This window comes from Miscanthus floridulus, chromosome 12 (genome assembly GCF_019320115.1).
Source record: "Miscanthus floridulus cultivar M001 chromosome 12, ASM1932011v1, whole genome shotgun sequence".
NCBI lineage: Eukaryota > Viridiplantae > Streptophyta > Magnoliopsida > Poales > Poaceae > Miscanthus > Miscanthus floridulus.
This window is the reverse complement of record NC_089591.1, coordinates 65,550,376-65,573,066: the sequence shown is the minus strand read 5'-3', so window position 1 is coordinate 65,573,066 and position 22,691 is coordinate 65,550,376. Positions and strand designations below refer to the sequence as shown.

At 46.1% G+C, this 22,691-nt stretch overlaps 2 protein-coding genes across 2 annotated transcripts; one reads left to right on the top strand and one right to left on the bottom strand.

Annotated features, from left to right (window-relative positions):
* The first annotated feature begins 9,001 nt into the window (after nt 1–9,001).
* LOC136498407 (uncharacterized) lies at nt 9,002–11,863 on the top strand. Its single transcript, XM_066494341.1, has 2 exons — nt 9,002–9,445; nt 11,119–11,863. The coding sequence occupies exons 1-2, from the start codon at nt 9,097–9,099 to the stop codon at nt 11,652–11,654; spliced, it is 885 nt and encodes a 294-aa protein (XP_066350438.1). The 5' UTR covers nt 9,002–9,096; the 3' UTR covers nt 11,655–11,863.
* A 346-nt stretch (nt 11,864–12,209) lies between these two features.
* LOC136498406 (polyphenol oxidase I, chloroplastic-like) lies at nt 12,210–14,667 on the bottom strand. The gene is made up of 3 exons (XM_066494340.1): nt 14,071–14,667; nt 13,641–13,902; nt 12,210–13,468 (listed from the first exon to the last, which is right to left on the bottom strand). Exons 1-3 carry the CDS (start codon nt 14,604–14,606, stop codon nt 12,608–12,610), a joined length of 1,659 nt encoding a protein of 552 aa, XP_066350437.1. The 5' UTR covers nt 14,607–14,667; the 3' UTR covers nt 12,210–12,607.
* Between the last annotated feature and the right edge of the window lie 8,024 nt (nt 14,668–22,691).

The following is a 22,691-nucleotide window of genomic DNA, read 5'->3' as shown; positions in this document are numbered from 1 at the left end:
AAAATTTCCACAGGCCACGACTTTCACTTATTTAAGCTCATATTTTCTATGGTTACTTCTTTTGTGCTCCTAAGTGAAAAAGTTGAAATTTCCCAAAAAAACAACGACAACCCAAAAATAGAGAAAAAAAGAGGGGCAAAAGTGGAACAATATCTAGAGGAGCACATAGAGAGCGCCATTTGAGCTGTGTTTGCATGTACTGATTTTTGCCTTGTTCCTAATCATATTTTTATTGTTCACATCACTTGATACATCTATTACTTGGAACGCGAGTAGGCCAGCAACTAAGACAAGTATTTGGGATACTTATTCAGCTTTGCCATTCAGTTATGAATTTTGCTATTCCTTGCTACTATATTGTGCCTGTCCAAGCTTCATTTTCTTCTAACCAAGTACAGGTTCACTTTGCAACTGTTACACTTAAGCTACAACGGTATCACAGTCACCGACCGATTGCACCGTCTGTTGCTTTGGTAAGAACACTTGTAAGACCGTGGTAAGACGCTTGAGAGTGTGTGACTTTACTCCTTGACCACATCCTATAGTAGTTCATAGGAAATACATACTTGTGTGTTTTCTTGTTTGATTCTAACAATGACAGATTATTCATATCCACCGACTTATGATGGTATAGGTGCTGATGAGTATATGGAGTGAGAAATTGCCATAGATAATATATTGGCTACTCGCTTTATGTGTCCAAGGAGGAAGGTAAAAAATGCATCTAGTATTTTATGACATTCTGCTTTATCTTAGTGGGAGTCTTTAGATCCTTCTGATAAACCTCAAACTTGGAATGATATGAAAGATCTTATGAGAGAAAATTTTGTTAATCCATCTCTTGTAATTAATTCAAATGATGAGGTGCATCAACTAGATCAATCTCTTGTTATTCCTCCTGCTATGTCTAACCTTTTGTAGGATAATGTACAAAAGAGCAAGGATGACGTGACAGAAAATGAGATCCTCACAGTCTCATGTGATAATTCAGAACCATCAACTATTACTCCTATTGAACATGAGAGCAAAGGTAAAACCTATGATGCTAAACTCACGGAAGGTGAGAGTTCTCTTGATGTGCTGAATTTTTTCACCAATCATGCTATGATAGAGCAAATTTTAGTAGAGCCTTCGCTTGATTTATCATTGTCACAAGATGATTTGCTTGATGTTTTTTGTGACGAAGATGACTTGCATGATGATATTTATGTTATACCTATGCAATCATTGAAGAATGATCATGCTATATGTGTGCTGAAATCGAGCACTTGTGCTGAAAATAGACTTGTTATTCATAATGCTTGTGAAGTTGATGAGCTGAAATTGTTGTCTTCTTTAAATACTTTGGGTTACATTGAATTTCATGTTCCGTGTAATCTTAGTTCTTTAGAGGAGAAACTTTATGCATATGCTGATTTATCATGGTTCTCTAGACATACATATCATATTTTTGGTAAATATAACAACCAAGGACAATATTTGATACAATGAGTTTATATTTGTACAAATCCGAATTCTCCTTTTGTTGTGCAAAGTAATGATCAACTAGAGGATAGTAAAATCAACACTGTTGTTATGCCATATTCCTCTAGTTTTGCTTTTCGAACACAAGTGAAATCCAAAGAAAGGGAGCATATGTTTCTTGTTAGTACTAATCTTTTGTAGGATAGTATTGACAAAGATCGTGTGTATTTCAATCGAGCAGACTACATGTCTGTAGGACAAAACATGCTACAAATTTAGACATATGGTCATATTCTTTCTCACAACATTGTCTATTTCCATTATTTTGGAAACCTTGTTTGTCCTCATGTTGTGTAGGATCGACTTCAAACAAAATCGACGCCGAGGATGGCTTTTCGTCAAGAAAGGGAGGATGATAAGGACATGACCTTCATACATATGACCATGTTTGGAGAACCATATGGAGACCAAGGAGATCAGCGAGGGTGTCCTAAGTAAGAAGGATGCTCGAAGCTCATCCTGTTCGAGTCACCAAGGTGGAGGCCCAAATCAAGTTTGAGTCTATCTCGGCCTCCAGGACTAGTCTGCCTTAAACTGGTCACTTAAGACGCATCTGGACTCCATTTTCGATGATCCACATATGGATGGAAAGCTAATTTGATAAGGAAGCCAATCCAAATGGTTTGATATCAAAATCTCTTCAGAATCAATGGGAATTGTCGAAACAAGTCAGTGTCTAGAATCTGCCAGGGTGCTGCGACATCGTCTTTTGGTCCGTTGGACCGTGTATCGTGTTTGGGCCCATTAGCGGGCGCGTCCAGGAGGATGATGCCCAAGACTCTATAAATACCAGCCGTCGCTCTCCTTAGGGTTTGGGTTTTGTTTAGTTCTTTATTTCCTTGTGAAACAGACATCGTTTTGCTGCAACTATGCTGCCAAGGCTGCTTGCTGTGAACCAGGGCCCCAGTTCTTGATCTTGTTCGCCTGTGGCGATTAGTCCTTTTGAATGAAGACTTGAACTCCTTCTCGTTATCATAAGCCTCATATTTATTTGCAATTTCAGATTGCGTTCATCCCTTTCTTGCTTGTGTTCTCGATTCGCTTGCAGGAAAGCCTTCTCGGTGAGGTCAATCGCGTTCGCGTGGTTGATAACCAACGGAGCAGCGGTGTAACGGTTACGGGGGTCCAAATCAGTCTTGGTGGTTCGAAGCCTAGATCGTGAACGTCGAGTCTCCACCAATCGACGCTATCATACCTTTCGGAAGATCGGGCCTAGTCTACATCACCTTGCAACCATCTCACTAAATAAAGGCCTATCATTGAATAGCACATGCACGCTTTGCATGTCAACAAACTCAACATATCCATAGCGATTGCTTTCAACGGTGCCTCCATGATATATGATAACTAGGTTGTCCATCTAGTTCAAACACATAACGAAACATATGTCATTTAGTCCAAATTAGACAATAGATAGTACCTAACAAGTACTTTCTAACTGCAAACTAAGTAAATAAGATAATAACTGCGTATATATATACAGTGTACTCACTAAATAGCTAGATCATATGTAGTTAACTAAATATGTAACTACATATCTAAGTAGCTATCTAACTATATCTATGTACCTATGTATCTATGTTTCTATCTATCGACATATATATCTCACTAGATCACTAACTAAATCAACTACCTAAGTTATCACATTAACTAGTAAATAACAAATGCCAACTAATGCCCCGTTCGTGTGCCCTTAGACCCGGCTTAATCCGTTTTTTTCATCCGAAACAGTGTTTTCCTCTCACAAATTCCTCTATAATTCCTCTAAACCATCCAAATTCCTCCAGAACCATACCATCCGAACGGGGCATAAGTAGGTACATTGCATATTCATAATTTTTACCTTTCCAATGACTGATCCGCGGACGTCGACGGAGTCGTGGCGGACGAAGGGCGTGGGTCAGGCCGACGATCCGGGCCGGCGGTGGCACGGCTGTCCGCTGTAGGTGGCGGGGTCGGCGGTGGTGCGGCCGACAACAGCAGTGGCGCGTGACGGGCGCGGGATGCCCGGGGCTCCGCGCGGCGAGTCCGGCTCGACGGGCGCGGGAGGCACGGTGGCCACGACCGAGGGCGGTGGTGGAGGGTGGCAAGGCGGGGCGAGGCCGGTGGTGGAGGGAGGCAAGGCGAGCCACGACAAGGCGGGGCGCGGGCCATCCGCTAAGGCTCGGCGTGGGGCGGCCTCGGGGCGGCCACGGAGCTCGGGGCGCTCGAGCGGGCGTGGGCGTGGCGCAGCGTGGGCGAGGGCGGCCGGTGGAGGAAGGGTGCGGGCGACGGCGGCGGCGCGGAGCTCGGCTATGCTAGGGCGAGAGAGGGAGAGGAAGAGAGGCACGAGCCATAGGTATTAAAGGCTCGGCGCCAGTCACTCTAGCACCGAGTTCGACGCCAGGATCTACGGCGCCGAGCTCGACGCCAGAGTGACTGACGCCGAACTTACTGCCATGTCATCTACCGTGCCCAGGAGCTTGGCGCCAAAGATGCTGGCGCCGAGACGTGTTAGCTCGGTGCCAGCACCAATGGCGCCGAGCTAAGGGTCCATTTTCTGAGTTCTTTCCGCCAGCGGTCTATTTATGAGAAACTTTCAAAAAAGGGCCATAATGTAAAAAATTCGGCGGGATCGAACCGTGGTCGGGGAACGCGGGCGTTGGCAGCTGGGGCGCAGGGGGTTGCTTGTTCCTGGAGAACCATTGAAGGATGACCGTCGGATATGGTTGAGTAAGGAGAGAGAACGAAGAAGAGTTAATCTGGTTCATACGTTTCTAGGGTGGTGTATTTCTGGGTGCATATATTGGTGTGGACGTAGTTAAGGTCGTGACTATAAAGTGAGTAATTGTTGGATGGATCTAGTATAATTTGAAGTGGTGTATTATAGGGGTAGAGGTAGAGATAGAGATAGAGATATGGTAGTTTATACTTTATATATGTAGTTGCATGCCATGTGTGGTATATATATGATGATGCCTGTATCTCGGTGTGGTAATTTCGCAGCGTATTAAAAGCAGGCGCTTTTTGTTTTTGCTTGGTGCTGTTTCGGCGCCAATTGCTTTGTTGCTGTTTTGAGATTTTTTTGTTGGTGCTGTTTCGAGCTGTCATGATAAAAATTAAAATTTATCAATTTTCATAGCTCGGCGCCGTAGTAATTGGCGCCGAGCTCAGCGTCAAGATCCACAGCGTCGAGCTCATACCACGTCCACGCCACGCAAGCAGCTACGTCAACGACACGCATAAATGACTCTGGACCTCGGCGCCAAAGCAATTGGCGCCGAGACGTGTAAACTCGACGCCAATTGTCACGGCGCCGAGATCGAGGTCTATTTTTTAAAATGATACTGTCAGGGACGTATTTATGAAAATCTTTAAAAAAAAAGGGCTGAAAAAACAAAAAAAAATCGGCGGCTATGCACGCGTTGAAACTGTTGCATCTGGACGGTGCTAGCTACATTGCCAACATTGGCCGCACTCGCCGGCTGTGCACCCAATTTGATGAGATCCTTTTACATATTCGGCCTGTTCGCTGGTTGGTTTCTGGGCTGGTTTGGGCTGGCTGATGCTGGTTTATTGTGAGAGAAAAACACTGTTGGCTGGCTGATTTAGGCTGGCTGAAACCAACAAGCAAACAGGCTGGTTCATTCATGCGGTGCTTTGCAAACTTGGTTTTACCTATTTATTGTGTCAGCCAACGGCTATAAGGTTGAACAGAGAACGAAAGCATTTCAAACAAGAGACGGGATTTTCTTTTAAATAAGAGACGGGATTTTCTAAAATAAATAAATACATAAATAAGAGACGGGATTAGTTTATCTCATGAATATATGGATAAATGCTCAGTATGGTTTGACTTTCTTAGTGCCTGTTTAACCTAATCATGATCTGACGGTAGATCCATCCAACCGTCTTATAGAACTTGATCAGAAAACGGGAAAAAAAACAAGATCATGCATTCCAAAATTAAAAGCACCTATAGATGTCTCATATCTCAGTAAATCTAGGACATCCACGTCATACCTAACGGCAGTGGCGGATGCAGGATGAGGATTAATGGGAGCTAAATAATAAAAATTTAGGACTAGAGTTAAAAATTAATGATGATTTAAGACTAAATAACCGTAGCCTAACAAAGAAATAAGGCTCACCGGAAGGGGCCGTAGCCCCGGCAGCCCCCTTTTGATCTGCCCCTGCCTAACAGTTGACACAGGGGTGGGGCTGCCGGGTAGGCGAGTTAACCAAGAAGAAAAATAGTTTACATCCAAACAAACAAAGAGAATTGAGACACTAGCATACTAGCATCATATATTCATATTCATATATACTGTATATATATGTATATGTTTGGTGTACAAGTGTGTTCATTTAATGTACTGCATACTAGCATCATATATTGAGACACAGTAAAATGGTTTGTAATGAATGTGCCGTATAATTTCGTAGGCGTGGCGACCCCTCTACGAATCATATCGAAGTTATCTCGGAACTGTTCACGTAAAGCACAGTGGAATGGAATCCTTTCAGATGTGCTCGTCGATGAGCTTAGAGGGGTTGAGTTTATCCACTGAAATACATTGTGTAATAGGGTTGCCCATGAATTAGACCAACATGTAAACATCTCTGTTCCTAGGGTTGCCCATGAATTAGACCAACATGTAAACATGTCTGTTCCTAGGGTTGCCCATGAATTAGACCAACATGTAAACATGTCTGTTCCAAGGTGTGGATCAAGAGAGCGCCAGACTTTGTTGGCTGATGCTTGTAACCCTGTTCATCTTTAATATAAACAGCCTGTTCGGCAGGCTGTATCTGTCTATATCTGGCTTGGCTTATCAGTCAGTCAATAGTGTTTTTCTCTCACACCAAACCAATCAACAGTACTTCAGCCCATGACTTATAAGCCAATTCAACCGAAACGACCGAGATGAAAGCTCAACCTTTCCCCGAAAAAAAAAACAATCTGGTCTCGGTGGCAGGGCGGAAAAACAGGACAAGAGCGCGCAAGTACTGGAGCTGCTGGGAGCAGCGGACAGGCAGCGCTGGCGATGGCATCAAAATTTTGTCCCGCGAAGGATAAATGCCACCGATTTGTTTTTTTAAGGGAAAAAAACCCAAGTGAATGAAAAAATGCTACTTACTCCATACTCCTACAAAGGAAACAAGGGCTTGACGCGCCATCATTTCGTCGGACGCAAACGTACGCCGTTGGCCCAGCAGCGTGCGGGAGGCAGGCCGCGTCTATTCCGTTCGCGTGGGCCAGCACCAGCCACCATGCCTAAGTCTGGCCCGCCCACTACCCCGTGTGGCCCGATCGAGTACTAGTAATAGCTGGCGACGCCCGTTTGCCGGTCGTGCATGTTTCGCCGGCGGCACGGTTGGGCGATTGCGTCGCGTTGCCCTTCAGGCCTTGTTTAGTTGAACTTCAAAGTCCAAAAAGTTGCTACAGTACCTGTCACATCGAATATTTCTGGCCCGTGTATGGAGTATTAAATGTATATGAAAATAAAAACTAATTGCACAGTTTGGTGGGAAATTGCGAGACGAACGTTTTGAGCCTAATTAGTCCATGTTTGAATACTATTTGCCAAATAAAAACGAACGTGCTACAGTAACCCCAAAATCCAAATTCACCCAACTAAACAAGGCCTCATTTGCCCTGGCCACTTCTCCCACCATCCCCATGCAAATGCGATGCGAGCAGCACGAGCGCAGTGCGCTGCAGCTGCACGACGGGCCACTGATCGCTTCGCCATCATTGTGTTGTGTCCCGTGTTTCACGTCCTCTCTCTCTATCTTCACTAGTGCATGCGCCTTCCCTCTCATTCCAACACCGTCGTACCCGCGCCTTGCCTGCCTGCATGGCAGCACGCAATGGGTCGTGGATCAGGAGTCGGTGCGAAAAAGGCTGGCGCCTTTGGGGTGGAAATTCGAACAGCACTACCCTGCAGCGCAGTCTCACTCGGCAACGAGCCATCATCATCATTCGTCGGCTAAACCTAAACCCTAGCCTTGCCCTGTACTACTACTATTGGTTTGTAGGCCACTTGTACCCTGCATCGACGATCGATGGACAAGAACGCAATGCCACGTTCGGCTCGCTTTGGTTTATACTTATCGCATTATCTAGCCGATCACACGAGATGGGAGAAGTCACCGTGTGTTGGGCATGTTTGGCAGAGCTCTATCTGATTCTGATTCTCTATGAAAGTTGATTCTCTTAGAGAAGTAACTCTGCGGCCGAAAGTAATTCTCTTTAATTCCTTATCATATAAACTTTTAAAACCACGATAGAGAATCACTCCACAGAATCAGAAGAAGCTCTTAGTTTATTACAGAGAATCACTTCATAAAATCAGCAGAGAATCACTTTTGCTGTAAAACTGTTTGGCAGAGCTCGTACTAGATTCGATAGAGAAGCAGCTTTGTGAGCTCTGCTAAGAAGGCCTTAACACAAAAGAGAGCTAGCGGGCGCGAGAGGCCGGGACAGGAAGAATCATGTCACGTCGGAAACCTCGGCAACTATTGGCTGGCGACTGACTTGCATGCGTGGTGATGAGAGACTGTCAAATAATTTGTACGACGACACAAGTGCTGATCGATCGATGTGAACCAAAGTTTCGTTAAAAGACTACAACAGTCAAATTGCACGAGAGAGACAACGTAGGCACGGTATAGCTCCTGGCTAGCTGGCTGGCTGATCCATCAGCACAAGTTGCATTGGGATCGATTGAGACGAGACAGCGCGACACCGTCCTATTCGGATGTCAACCAATTGTTTACTCTCAAAAGCTAACGTATGTGCAACGTACGTACCCGGGCCATTTCTCGCTAGGACCGTACGTATATATATATATATATATATATATATATATATATATATATAGATATATATATATATATATATATATATATATATATATATATATATATATATATATATATATATATATATATATAGACTGCTCGTGCTCGATATATAGCTTTGTCTCTCACAAACCCCAGCAAGCGTGGATCAGTGTAACTGGGTCTTTCTAGTACAGTACTCCATCTGTTTCATGTTATAAGACGTTTTGACTTTTCTAGATACGTTGCATTTGCTATGTACATAGATATATATACACTATGTCGAAATACATAGCTCAAGCCATGTATATATAGAAAAGCCAAAATGTCTTGTAATTTGGAACAGATTAAGTAGTTTGATAGTTTCCTCCAACCGTTTTCTATCTTGGTGTATGAGCTGCTCTGCTGGGAATGCCGAGAAGCAGCGTTCATCATCAGTTTTTCTAGCAAAGGCAGCGCTCATCATCAGTTCCTCCTCACCCATTTTGAAGCTGGGCCGAAGCCTTCCAATATCGCTTGGATACACCCTTGTTCCCTGTTGATAAGCCCAGCCTGCATCCTCCTAGGGAAAGCCCACTTGAGCCAGCCATACGCCATATAGCCCATCTCTTCTACCGGAAGGAAACCACTACGGGCTACGCTGCCTGCGATCGCAACCGAACCCAAGCTCTCCTCCCCCCTTCTACCCTTCTCACCGCCGCACCGACCAAAGCCCTAACGCGCGCGGCGAGCGTCCGGGGGAGAGCCATGGCGGCGGCGGTGGCGACGCAGCAGCGCAAGTACCAGTGGGGCGAGCTCGCTGACGATGACGGCCCAGGCGACCTCGGCTTCCTCCTCCCGCCGCGGGTCGTCGTCGGGTCCGACGCGGGCGGCCTCCGGAGGGTGATCGAGTACCGCTTCGACGACGAGGGCAACGAGGTCAAGGTCGTCACCACCACCCGCACCTGCAGCCTCGCGCGCGCGCGTCTCTCCAGGAGTGCCGTCGAGCGCCGCTCGTGGGCCAAGTTCGGCGACGCCGTCAAGGGGGACGACGCCGGCTCGCGCCTCACCATGGTCTCCACCGAAGAGGTCCTCCTCGAGCGCCCACGAGCCCGAGGTAGTAGCTCTTCTGTTCTCACGGTTTCACCCCCATGCGTTTCTTCCGGCCTAAGATCTGCTCTGCGTTGATTGATTTATCTGTCAACCATAAGCATGGACATGTTTTGTGTACACGAATTATAGTCTTATAGAACATCAAGACTGCCATCTACCTGGGAAGAATTCTCTTTCCATGTGCTCAAAATGGAATCAATGTAGTTAGTGTTACCAAACAACCAAAATTCGCGTCCTCATCTTCTTATGACTCATCATTCTCCCTGAATTATGTATTATTCCAGTCTAATTAATGATAGTGTGTACATAAATCAATCTCTTTTTCTTGATTGAATTACAGTACTTGCATACAATGCATAATTTTCATTGCTAAGCATATTATGTCTCATTCTACCTTACATCTGTTCTGCAATATTGATTCATCTGTTAACAATGTTAGTACAAAGTCTGTAGGTCATGCATGCTTTCCAGTTGGAGTACTATGGAAGGAACATGTAGTTGCTATCATTCCAGTTGCTTCTGATGCAATTAATGATACTATGACTGTTAAAAATGGACTAAAATTTGCGTTGTGAATTTTAATCTCTTCATTCTCCCAGTCATCTTGATAATGTAGTATTCAAGTCTAGCTAATAGAAATAATGTTTAGTATGTTAAAAGGAGGTGGCTCACCCTTCATAGACATATGTGGGCACATGTTTCAGTTTCACCATGTAGACTCAAATCCCATACTATGATTCAGTGGTGATCTTGTTGTTAGTTATGAACATCTACCATGGAAGGAACATGCCTTCATAGTTCATTATCATTCCAATTGCTTCAGGTGCAATCAGTGATTGCATTACAAACACCCAAAAAAATTAGCATGGTTCAACTGTGGAGATTTACTGCAGTTGTTTCATCAACTGCAGGTGATCCATGGCAAAATATTCAGTGCAAACGCTCTAATCAGTAGAATCGTGAAAACCCTTTAGAAAAACATACTAGGAAACTATTCACATCCATAGTGCATATATAGATATACATTGTCATAGAATTTGAGATTCGAACTCGTCTTGTAAAAATTCACATGAAAATAACAAATTTCATGTGCATATGCACTAGAGGACAAAATTCCCTTGGAATTTGTCATTTCCATATGAATTTTTCTAAATTGAGTTTGGATCTCTATTTTTGCGATAATGTGCATCCATAGATGCACTATAGATGTGCATAGTTTGATTTTTTTTTTTGAAAACTTCTAAGTATGTTTTTGTAAAGTGTTTTCATGATTCCACTGAGTAGATGCATGGTTTGCACTTAATATTTTCCCGTGATCTAATTCCACTGTAGAATTATGTCCTCCTGAATGCAAACTCAATATAATCTAACACGATTACTTTACTACTACGTTACTAGTTCGTTTCCAGACATTCACAAGTTTTAACACAATTACTGTTGATCAAAACCAAACCTGGTAAAGAATATGTCACTGTCTGCTCAATAGTTTACATCTTGTGGATATAGAGATATTCTGCAGCCATGACACTAATCTTTATAATGTAGCTGACAGTTTATCTTCCTTTTCTTTATAACACATACATCTCCTGCCCCTTGTTTCTGAAGCCTCGAAACTTTTTTGGGTGTTGCTTTAATTTGTATCTACGTGCCATAATTTGTTAGTCCTCTCAATTGTAGGGAAAAGGGCCGAGGAACCATGTACTTCTGATGATCCACTGGATATGGCAAGTACAACAAGTGGCATTCTCATGGTTTGCCGAACATGTGGGAAAAAGGGTGATCATTGGACGTCGAAGTGCCCCTACAAGGACCTTCCTGCACAGACACAAGGTCTTGTCGACATTCCTTCTACTGCCGATGGCCTGGCAGCACCACGTGGTACTGGTGTGCGAGCATATGTTCCTCCAAACAAGAAAGAAGGTGCTGATACAAGTGGAGCAAGTATGATGAAGAGAAGGAATGACGAGAACTCTATCCGTGTGAACAATCTCTCAGAGGACACCAGTGAGTTCGACCTCTTTGATCTCTTCTCCAAGTTTGGCCCTGTAAACCATGCCTTCGTCGCAAAGGATAGGAGGACTGGATCAAGCAGGGGCTTTGGCTTTGTCAACTTCGTTCGCAGAGAGGATGGTGAGAAGGCTATCAGCAAGCTCAATGGGTATGGTTATGATAACCTTATCCTCCGAGTTGAGTGGTCAGAAAAGAAGAACTAGATTTTGCTTCTACCTACTAGCCTGGCATATATTCACTGAAGTGTTTACCAGTATATGGTCGGAAATAGTACCGTGGTAATGGCGCATATCCTGCGTTCTGAACTTGTGCAGGTTATTTCGTTTGAACGAGAATAGTTGTATGTCGCTGGTGTTTTTTTGTGCCCGCCACTCTTTCGAATGGGTATATTGGAGAATGGATGAATTTCGTATGTCGTAATTTCTCTAGAGCATTTCCTTGAGTTGGTTAATGGATGAGTTTTGTATGTCGTAATTTGGTTTCGTTTATTTGCATGCGATTCTGCCAACTTTTGAGTAATCAAAATGGCACTTTGCACCCACATATGACATATCATGTTTGTCCTTGTCTGCCTGCCTTAATGTCCACCCTTACACATACTAATTACGAATGCCCTTATAAGATGTCCACCCTTACACTACTAATTACTAATACCCTTATTTATATTAAACATAATCATTGATGTCGATTGACCCATATTAAAAGGGGTGTACCCAGTGCAGAGAGCTCTCGCTCTGTGCGGGTCTGGAAAATGGATGTCAGTGACAAGCCTTACCCTCGCCTGTGCAATACAAGGAGACCGCGACTCGAACCTGCCTTACCCTCACCTGTGTAATACAAGGAGACCGCAACTCGAACCTGGGACCCGCCTTACCCTCGCCTGTGTAATACAAGGAGACCGCGACTCGAACCTGGGACCTTCCAGTCACAGGCGGTAAGACTCTACCGCTTGGACCAGGTCCGCTTGACCCATACTAGATATATATAAATCATGGTGGCACAAACACAATACCGGAGTCGTCGATACACGTAGGTATACTCCTACTGTCCTACATCACACAATTATTCATGTATATATACCTCATATATACTCGTAGAGCAGATGTCGCTAGGCGCTAGCACATTTACTCGTAGGACGGTAGGAGGTAGTAGGACCTCACTTAACATACTCGATCCTGACGCCTCCGACAGTGACCATGTCCCCGGCGCACCTCGGCACCAGCGACACGACGATCGTGTTGTCCCCGTCAGCGCCGATGTCGTCGAGCAGGTCGCAGATGCCGAACCTCGCCGCGGTCTTCACGGAGCCCCTGCCCTTCCCGGGCCGGACCAAGTGCGGCGTCATCGCCACGCTCCCGGCACACTGCACCGCCGCCGCCGTGGCGCCGCCCCCGCTCTGGGACTCGTTCACGAAGACGTCGAACTTGACGAACCTGCTGAAGTGGTCGGCGACCTCGATCCCCTCGACGACCAGCACCTCCTCCTCCGCGTTCTTCTCCTGGCGGGTCCTCGAGGTCCTGGGCCGCGTCACGGCCACCCTCACGGTCTGGTTCAGGGTCGCCGGGAGCGAGCCCGCGGCGGGCGCCGGAGACCCGGCCTCCGTGGTCGGTTTGGCGTTCAGCCACGGCAGGGCGACGTCCTGGTAGGTGTAGCCGAGGGCAGCGGTGTCGAGGCAGTCCCGAACGCGGACGCGCACGAGGCGGGCCTCCTCGTCGTAGAACAGGAAGCTGGCGTCCAGCCAGTCGGGGTCGGTGAAGTTGGTGTTGCCCGGGTGGAGGCCGTTCCAGACCGACCACAGGCGGTCGATGTTGCCGTGGTGTGCGAAGAAGAGCGGATCGCGCGCGGCGGAGTAGAAGTTGGCCATGTCCTCGCCGTTGGGCTGCCTCGGATCGCCGCTCCAGAAGTGTACTGTGTTGTGCGGGATGAGCTCGACGCTGCCTGCGCCTGGGTCTGGCTGGTCACCCTGGTGGTAAGGCAGCCCAAAGAAGAGTTCCTTCTTCTTGGCACCGGAGATCATCTGGCTCAGAGATCAAGTGTTCAATTTTAGAGTTTTATAAGATCAAGTGTTCGATTACGTCCAAGAACTGAGTGTTCAATTATGTCAGTGCAGTGTTACACAAGCAAACTTGACACCAGAGGGTGTGATATTGTGTACAAATAGACAGCTAGCTAGCTATTCGAACACTGACCTGACGGTACATGATCATTAGGTTGTGATCGATCTGCTGAGGTCTTGGTATGGTTGGCTCGGTCCCGTCGTAGTCGAGGTCCAGCGTGAATGGTGGCTGGTGTGCAGGGTCACGCCTTTCGTCGTACAGCGGGGAGGACTTGTTGGCGTAGATCGCCGGCAGCGACATGCCGCCGGGCGTGTCCCAGTTCCAGAACGGCAGCGCAAACTTGTCGTCGCCGATGAGCTTCCCAAGAATCCTTTCGTGGAAGTACAGGTAGAACCTGCACGCGTTGTCCAATTTGTGAAACTAATTAAGCAGTGCAACGACGTTCAGGTTCAGGCGTCGTTCAGCACAAAAGTTGCACGTTATTAATCGCTAAAGCATACTACACGAGCAAGTCCACATGACACCCTACACGTACGCCAGCATGCATGGATCCGACGGTCACCTGTGCCATGGGAAGAAGAGCCAGCAGTTGTGTATCTGGATCTCCAGGTCCGGGAACCCGACCTGGTCGAACGCGCCGTCGCAGTAGGCGCAGTGCACGCGCCACTGGTGCGCGAAGCTGCGCGGGTCGTCGTCCGGCAGCTCCTTCATCAGCGCCACGGCCTTCTCGTATTTGGCCAGGTACTCCTTGTTCACCAGGTGCGCGGCCGGGCGCACGCGGAGCCCGAGCGGCGGCGGCAGCGTGAAGTCGACGATCGCCGTCCCCGCGCCCGGCGGGCAGCAGTTGACGTCGCTCACCGTGTCGGGGAGGTCGGGCGGGTGGCAGTTCCGGAGGTCCGGCGCCTGGATGGGCGCCGCGAGCGCACCGCCGCCGCTCGACGACGACGACCTGAGGAGGCCGGCCGCCGCCGCCCCGCCGAGGCCGAGGAGCACGTCGCGGCGGTCGGCGCCGCCGGTAGCCTTGCACCTGAGCGTCTGGAGGCTGCGGCATGGCGCGCGAGGCGCGTCGAAACCTCGTGGCATGGTGGCGCTCAACATGGCGCTTGCTGCTGCTCAGTGGTGAACGTGCTGTGAACGAAGTGTGCACTTGTGAGCTGCGACCGGTGCCGTGCCATGGTTTAGCGAGTGGCTATATATACAACGTGTGGGCATATGATCGATCGGCTAGTTGTGCTGGATGTTTGATTTGGCTGTTTGTTACGTGCTACTGCTACATGTGTCGTGTCGAGGTTTGGTTCGTTGCCAACAAAATGCGTGCTACGTCTATATAGTTCCTCGTAGACCAAGAGAAAGTGACTGTATTTTGCGATGCACGGCACATGCTTTAAACCGACCAAACTTGCTTGGCAACCGAACGGGCCGGGCCGCCGGGGGTGTGGGGGGGTGTGGGGGCGATCGTCGTAACATGCTGCTGGTATAGACCCGCGTAGCTATTCTATACTACTCTATGTACCACATCTCACACGCAGAATGTGTAGATACCTAAGTATGACGCGAAATTCACCGAACACACCAAACCGTGACATGCTTAGCTATCTATACTCTCTGTACCACATCTCGCACGCAGAATGCTGTCAGCTTCGTTTGTCACACGCGCACGAAAGTTCTACTGCTAACCCCCGTAGGATGGAGATCACACAGTTCACATTCGCTATCAGTTCATTAATTCCAGACGAAAAAACAGCAGCTATAAACATCGATTGACAAGCGAGTCACGGAATGGTAGAATAGTTTTTATATCCCTTCATTCCAATTATAACTTGTTTTAACATTTGTTTATATATATTGCTTTTAATACTTCATCCATTCTAAATTATAAGACATTTTAGACTATTTCTAAGTATACTATTTCTACTATGTACCTCAACATAATATATCTAAGTGCATGCCCCCCCCCCCCCCCCCCCCCCCCCAAAAAAAAAAAAAAATCAACCTCCGTGGGCTATGACAGCCCCCGATTGTTGACGCCAGATGGTGTTCCGGATCGCACACTAGCAAAGGCTAGCACGTCTGCGGTCGACGCAAGACCTTGATCACAGCAAAAACGTAGTGAACCGACCAGCCCGATCTAGAGACCGGTTATGCCAATGTTGAGTCCGTTTTTCGCATGTTAGACTCCTGAACACCTCTCGGGAAGACCCGTCGGGGAGGAGCACGTGGAGGGTGTCCTAAGACCAACAAGGCCACCTAGAACGCTGCCAAATTTCGTCGGGAGACGTGACGAATAGCAAGGTAGAGAAAAAAGAGGGTAAAAGGCTTGTAGTAGATCTATTTTGACGATTGAAAGTTGAGATCCTCAATCGGTCGTGATCCAGTCACATACATATAGGGGGATAGTCTTATCCCAGAAAAAAGTTCAAACTGCGTTCTCCAAGTTTTCCACGTTCAAGATAGGTCCAAAACCGATTTGGAAACCAAAATGACTCGGAATAGCAGTCAAAGTCGGCTGAGCCGACTTGGGAGTCGGCTAAGCCGATTTCCATGGGCTCGAGCATTGTGGCTCGGCTGGCATAGAGGGGGAGTCGGCTTAGCTAACTTAGGCCGTCAGCTAAGCTGATTAGGGCACGAAGAACCGGCTCTGCCGGCTATGCAAGTCGGCTAAGCGACTCTGCTAGGGTAGGCGCCACTTTCTTCTTTTTTTGTTTGATTCCTTCATTGTTTGTTGCGCCAACTATTTTCCAACACCTCTGGGATGTCAGGAACGTGTGGTTATGCCCACATTTTATGTTGGGACACTTTTGAGTGTCAACATCGGACATTGTGCTTAAGAAGAAGACTTTTTTCACGCAGGTCAGGCATTGTGCTTAAGAAGAATATCTTTTCACGTAGGTCGAGAAAATTCCGAATCCCTGTCCCACCCATACACAGCGGCACCGTAACCCATGTGAGACTGGGACGGACCTTAGACCTGTGCTTTAGCGTGGGATGAACGAGGAGATTTTTTTTACAATGAGCAAACCTGCGCATGCGGAGGTGAAGAGTCGAACCCCTGATCTGGAGCATCCCACGACGGGGCGCTTTACAAATCGAGCTATCGGCTCGCCCGCATAACCAAAATTATATATTAGAAAAGCTAAAATGTCTCATAATTTGAAACAGAGGAGTATATATATCTAGACATATATAGACATAGTAATATATACATCGTGGGTACGTATGATCTGAGTATGTGACTACTGGATGCATGCCTGTTTGGTTTGACTGTTTGTTATATGCAAGTGATGCAATGTGTCGTGTCTTCTCCTCCAGGACCCAGAGAAAGTAATGGCGATATATGAAGAAACGGTGCACATATATATGCTTTATTTAAACCGAACGAAACTTGGTAACGAAACGGAGCCGATCGTAACATGCTGGTTGAGTGGTACGTATGGGCCTGCGTGCTGTGGGCACATATGATCTGAGTATCTGACTAGTGATGCAATGTGGCGTGTCTTCTCGTCCAGGACCCAGAGAAAGTAATGACATGAAGAAACGGTGCATATATATATGCTTTATTTAAACCGAACGAAACTTGGTAACGAAACGGAACCGGTCGTGACATGCTGGTTGAGTAGTACGTATGGGCCTGCGTGGTGTTTGACGCAAAGTTCACCGAATACACACCAGATCTGGCTTGCTTATCTATCTACCGAATTAATTACACACACGCAACAATTTGTGAGCGCATAAAGTGCTACTATATAAAAAAAAACTCGACCGGTGAGGGAAGAACAGCCCATATGAAGGGACTGTAGGACTCCGGTCGAAAAAACCCCTGAACCCTGACACATACCCCGAAGGGCCAAGTGAACCGAGACAGATGATCATCATGCCGGCGTTGCCAGAAGGCGCACCGTTGCCGACGCAGTCACCAGGCTCACGTGCACAGCGAGAGGATTTTTTTAGGTGCGAGACCGGAGATTCGCTACCCCGAAGGGCCAAGTGAACCGAGACAGATCATCATGTCAGTGTTGTCAGAAGGCATACCGTTGCCGACGCAGTCACTAGACTTGCGTGCACAGGGAAGTTTTTTTTAGGTGCGAGACCAGAGATTCGCTTCCCGTGGGAATTGAACCCTGGCCGGCAGCCTCCAACCGAGCAAGGCCTGCCACCCGAGCTAGGCTCGGTCCGCATAAAGTGCTACTATTAGCATTAAATCTGTTCGTTCCTAATGAAAAAGTTAGCAGTTTTGTAAAATATCCAGATGCGAGAATCACGGACCGATGGGTGAACACTACCTTTAATTTTCCTGATCTGTACGTGCGGTTAGCTCGGACCGGAGAAGGAAGAAGAACAGATGAGAGGTTTCTATATCTTGGTTGAGATGGAGAGATCATTTGCAGTACAGGGTATATATGTAAAGCAAAAGGGATCGGACGCTGTCGAACCAAAACGAACGTAGCTACCTGCTACAAGACCTTTAGCGCTTGTTTTGCTTGGCAGCCATAAGATGCCACGGCTTAAAAGGTTAATTAGAACAGCCAAATTTATTGAGAAAACTCAAAATGTAGCAAATTTAGCAAGGCGTTATCGAGGAGGCCGGCCGGCCGCAACCGCCCCGCCGAGGCCGAGGCGCACGTCGCGGCGGTCGGCGCCGCCGGTAGCCTTGCACCTGGCGTCTGGAGGCTAGCTACGGCATGGCGCGCGACGAGGCGCGGCGAAACCTCGTGGCATGGTGACGCTCTCCATGGCGCTAGCTGCTGCTCAGTGGTGAACGTGCTGTGAACGAAGTGTGAACTTTTGAGTTGTGACCGGTGCGCCGTGCCATGGTTTAGCGAGTCGCAATATATAGAACGTGTGGGCATGTCGTCGACGATCGACTAGCTAGTTGGGCTGGATGTGCCGTGCCATGTGGTCTAGCTAGTTTTGTTACATCTCACACACGCAGAACGTTTGTCAGCTTCGTTTGTCACATGCGCACGAAAGTCCTACTGCTAACCCCCTACGATGGAGATGAGTCAGATGACAGGTTCACATTATTCCGTATCAGTAACAAATTCTCGACGAAAAAGCAGCAGCTGTAAACATCGAACGGACTGGTAAGAGCATCTCCGGCAAGTGAGAAAAAACTGTTATCGTGGAGATTTTAGCTTCAGCATTTTCTCAAACCTAACCTCAATGAGAAAAAAGTTTTCGTCAGTCTCTTAAACCATAGCCTCTCAAGTAAAGAGGAGACCTCTCCTATCTTAGTCCACTATTTTTTTTATTGAGGATTAGATTTTCTCGTTCTGCTGAAAAGAAACTTTCAAAATCACAAAAGATGTTTTATATCTCATCTAATAATTAGTTTTTTGGGTTAGAGTTTTCTGCTACTGCTGGACTCTGAGTGGCAACACTACTTTTTCACGATACGTGCGATTTGCTCGGACCAGAGAACCGATGATAAGTCTCTTTTTAGAAGAAGAAGAAAAAAGGATTCGCTTCTACTAAAGCAAGGGCGGTTGCTGCAAAAGGCACTGTAGATGTACTCACACAAGTTACTGTGTGCGTGGCTGCAGTGCATTGGCTTATTTTGACTTATTCGAACACGCTCATGTCGCCCTCTGAATGTACGGAGTATATACTTAGCCTGTCTCCGATGATTTTCAAATAGGTAGTGTAGGAGGAATTTTATTGCCAACAGATGAAATAGCTAGTGTAGTATAATTTTTTAGAAACAACTCTCTCACAGCTTAGATAACCTTTGCACTAAAATATTTTTTATTTTTTATTTTTAAATCTCATATTCATAAATTGTCATCGAGGACGCCCTTAAACCATCCATTATTAAATTCGGCTGTATACTCAAAACCATTTATTGTTAAGGTTTGGGTGGAGTAGACTCAACAAACGGAACAGTAAGTGATAAATCTATCGACGAACTGATCTTCGTAGATCAGTTGTTGGGTTTCTTGTGGTGATACATGTTCACCCGGGTTTAAGTTCTCGATTTGATAAGTATGCTTGTATTTTTCTAGGAGTTAACGGAGCTATGTTTTCAGTGGTAGACGACGTCCCTGTTGACAGCATGGCACCTGTGGTGACTTTGTAAGTCTCGAGATGATCCGCCGACTTAATTCTTTGGAGGTGCTTTTAAGAATATGATTTACGTACGTGTGTTCATAATAGAAGTGAGTTTACGTGCATGTGTTGGATGACTTTCATCCATGTCCGGTGAGGATATCCATGACTGTCGTTTCCAGCATCTTATCTGAGCATTCTACTTTTGCAACAAGGACCCTAAGCTCATTCCGTATGTGGTTCTCTATATACGACGACGACCTGCATGTAAGAGTGAATTCTCTTTATGTTAGATTAATTCAACATCATTTCTACTCAAACAAACAGACCAACAAGCTGCATTTGCTCTCATTTGGGGACGTATTTTTGGGTCTATTCCTTGCAACCAATTTCGAAACGAGTTATATATACCTACATTCACTAGTGATCGTAAACCAACATGCAATTTGGATTTTTCTCGAAATAAATCTTGCTACGTGACAAGAAAAATAAATGTTTTCTTTGCTACAACTTCAGAAACAACAAATTTACTACATTTCCATTTATATGTAACTAGAATGTTTTTTCTCAAAATAAATCTTGTTACATGACAAGAAAAATAAATGTTTTCTTTGATACTACTTCAAAAACAACAAATTTACTACATTTCCATTTCTATTTAACTAGAATGTTCTCAGTTAATATTACATCTTTTAGTTAAGAACCAAACAAAGACCCTTAATTATTTTTTAAAAGGATTTATTTGGAGGCAACATGTTTATTTAGCAAATTTACTACATTTCCACTTATATTTATCGATTACTGCTCTCAGCGCTCCGGCTCCCAAAACACTATATATTTTTATTTTAACATTTTTTAAAACTATTTTTAAATCTGACACTATATTTTTTATTTTCAAATCTAAAAGTTTTGGCCGCGCCTATTACCACGGCGCAGCCAAACAATCCTGCCGCGTCATGCATGGCGGCGTGGCAGGACCGGGGACGTGGCGACGGCCCGGGAGTGGACCGGTGACGTGGCAGGCGTTGCCGCGCCACATATCTTGGCCCACGGCGCATCAGGGCCTGGTACAAGCCCACGACGCGGCTTCATCTTTCCTCTCTCTTTCCATTCTATCGTTTTCGCTAGACGCTCGCCCGCGCTCATGCCCGTGCCCATCGCCGTCGCCCGTGCTCACTGTCGCGCGCCGCTGTTGCCCGTGCCTTGGCTCGTCCACCGCCGGCCGTGCCTCCCTACCTGTGCCCGCGCCAGCTCCCCTAGTGATAGGCTGGGGGTCAGTCCCTTGGCCGCCCACGCCGCCTCCCTTGGTGGGCGGCCATTCGGCCACCGCTGCTGCTGGCGAGGACACCGGTGGCCCTCTTCGTCGTCGGGGCTGGCCCCCAGGAGCTCTCCCCGTTGTTGCTAAGGTGTTCCCCCATCCAAGACCCTCATTTTGGTGATTAAATTTTGAATCAATTGATTATTGTTAGTGATTTGGTATTGTTAAGTAGTTAGGATTTAGGGTATGATTAGGTAGTTAGCCTTTAGGTTTTTGTTAGTTAGGATTTTGGATTTCGAGTTTCGTTAGTAATTTAGGGTTTGGGTTTTTGTTAGTTTGGATTAGTGGTTTAGGGTATAGGCTATTGTTAGTTAGGACTTTGGGTTTAGAGATTGGTTAGGTAGTTAGGGTTTACTTAGTTTCTAGTAGTAATGGTAATTAGTCTAGATACTAGTTTTCATGTGTTGGTACTTAGTAGTGCGTGATACAACGATTTTAATGACTTGATGAAGTTTTCTTAAATGCTTTTGTAGATGGATTGTTGTGTCTGAGTTTTTTAAGGAGGAAGTGTTAGAAAAGAAAATGGTATGTTTGAGGATATAGAAGAAGAATTGGAATGGTTTGATGAACCTCCTAGCTTCAATGACCTTTGTGTTCATTTGAATACAAAGTTTGGCGGTGATTTCACACTAAAGGGGAGGTTTGATAGTGGAAAGACTAGGGCAAACTATGTCTTGACGCCCTTGCGTGACCCTGCTCACTAGTCCCGCTACAATAGGATGCTCCAAGGTTCCAATATGCCCATGGTTGAGGTGGTGGTGGAGAATGGGTACATGATGTAGGGTCTTCATGATGGGCCGTCCAATGACGGTGTTGGAGGCAATGAACAAGAATTGGGGGTTGAAGAGGAATGAACTCAGGGTAACATGGATTTAGATGATCAGTTGACGTAGGAGCAGTTTCATTCAACTCTAATAGGCTGTATAAATAATGACTTCGATGTGAACAAGTTCGAACGAAAAGAGGAGTAGAATGAGGAGGACAGGATCGGTGATGTAGTTAGCAGTGATTTAGATGATTCTGATGATGACTAAGAAGGTACAGATGCTATGCCATCACTAGTTCATGCCATGCCAGTACCGGTTCATGCTATGCCATTACCAGTACCAACTAAGGTACTTCATGCTATGCCAGCTCAGGGTAGACTAGTGATAGATTTGCCAGAGAGTTGTACCCCCTATGATTCATAGGGTACAATTAGCGAAGTACAGCAGTACATTCCACCACCACCTTACACAACAACAAAGCTTATGCAACTGAGGTCGATAAATATACCTTTTAGTGGCATTCTGAACTATAGGGATGTCAGCATGACGTATATGACAGTTTGTGACACCGGTCTATAGATGTGTAGGAAATCATTGTATGACTATAAGAATAAAATCCTTAGCAAGGGGATGATATTCAATACAATGTCAGAGATAAAGTTGTTCCTTCAGGACTATGCTGTATATCACCATAGGTCGTACACCACCATTCATCGGACCAGGAGTTGAGGTACCACGTGATATGCAAAAATAGTTGTATGTGGAGGTTAAATGTACTAAAGAGACAGAGTGATGGCAAGTGGAGGATAAGTAAAGTGGTCCAACCCCACACTTGCCTATCAAATAAGGAGAAGGAAAATCATCAGCAACTCACTGTATGTTACCTTGCCCGTCATATATTGGGGCTCGTTGATGACAATAACAACATTTCGGTGTCTTTGTTACAACAGTCCATATCTGGATTCGTTAAGTATGAAGTGAAGTACAGAAAGGCTTGGCGTGCTAAGTAAATTGCCCTGACTATTCGTTGGGGTAGCTGGGAGAAAGACCACAATA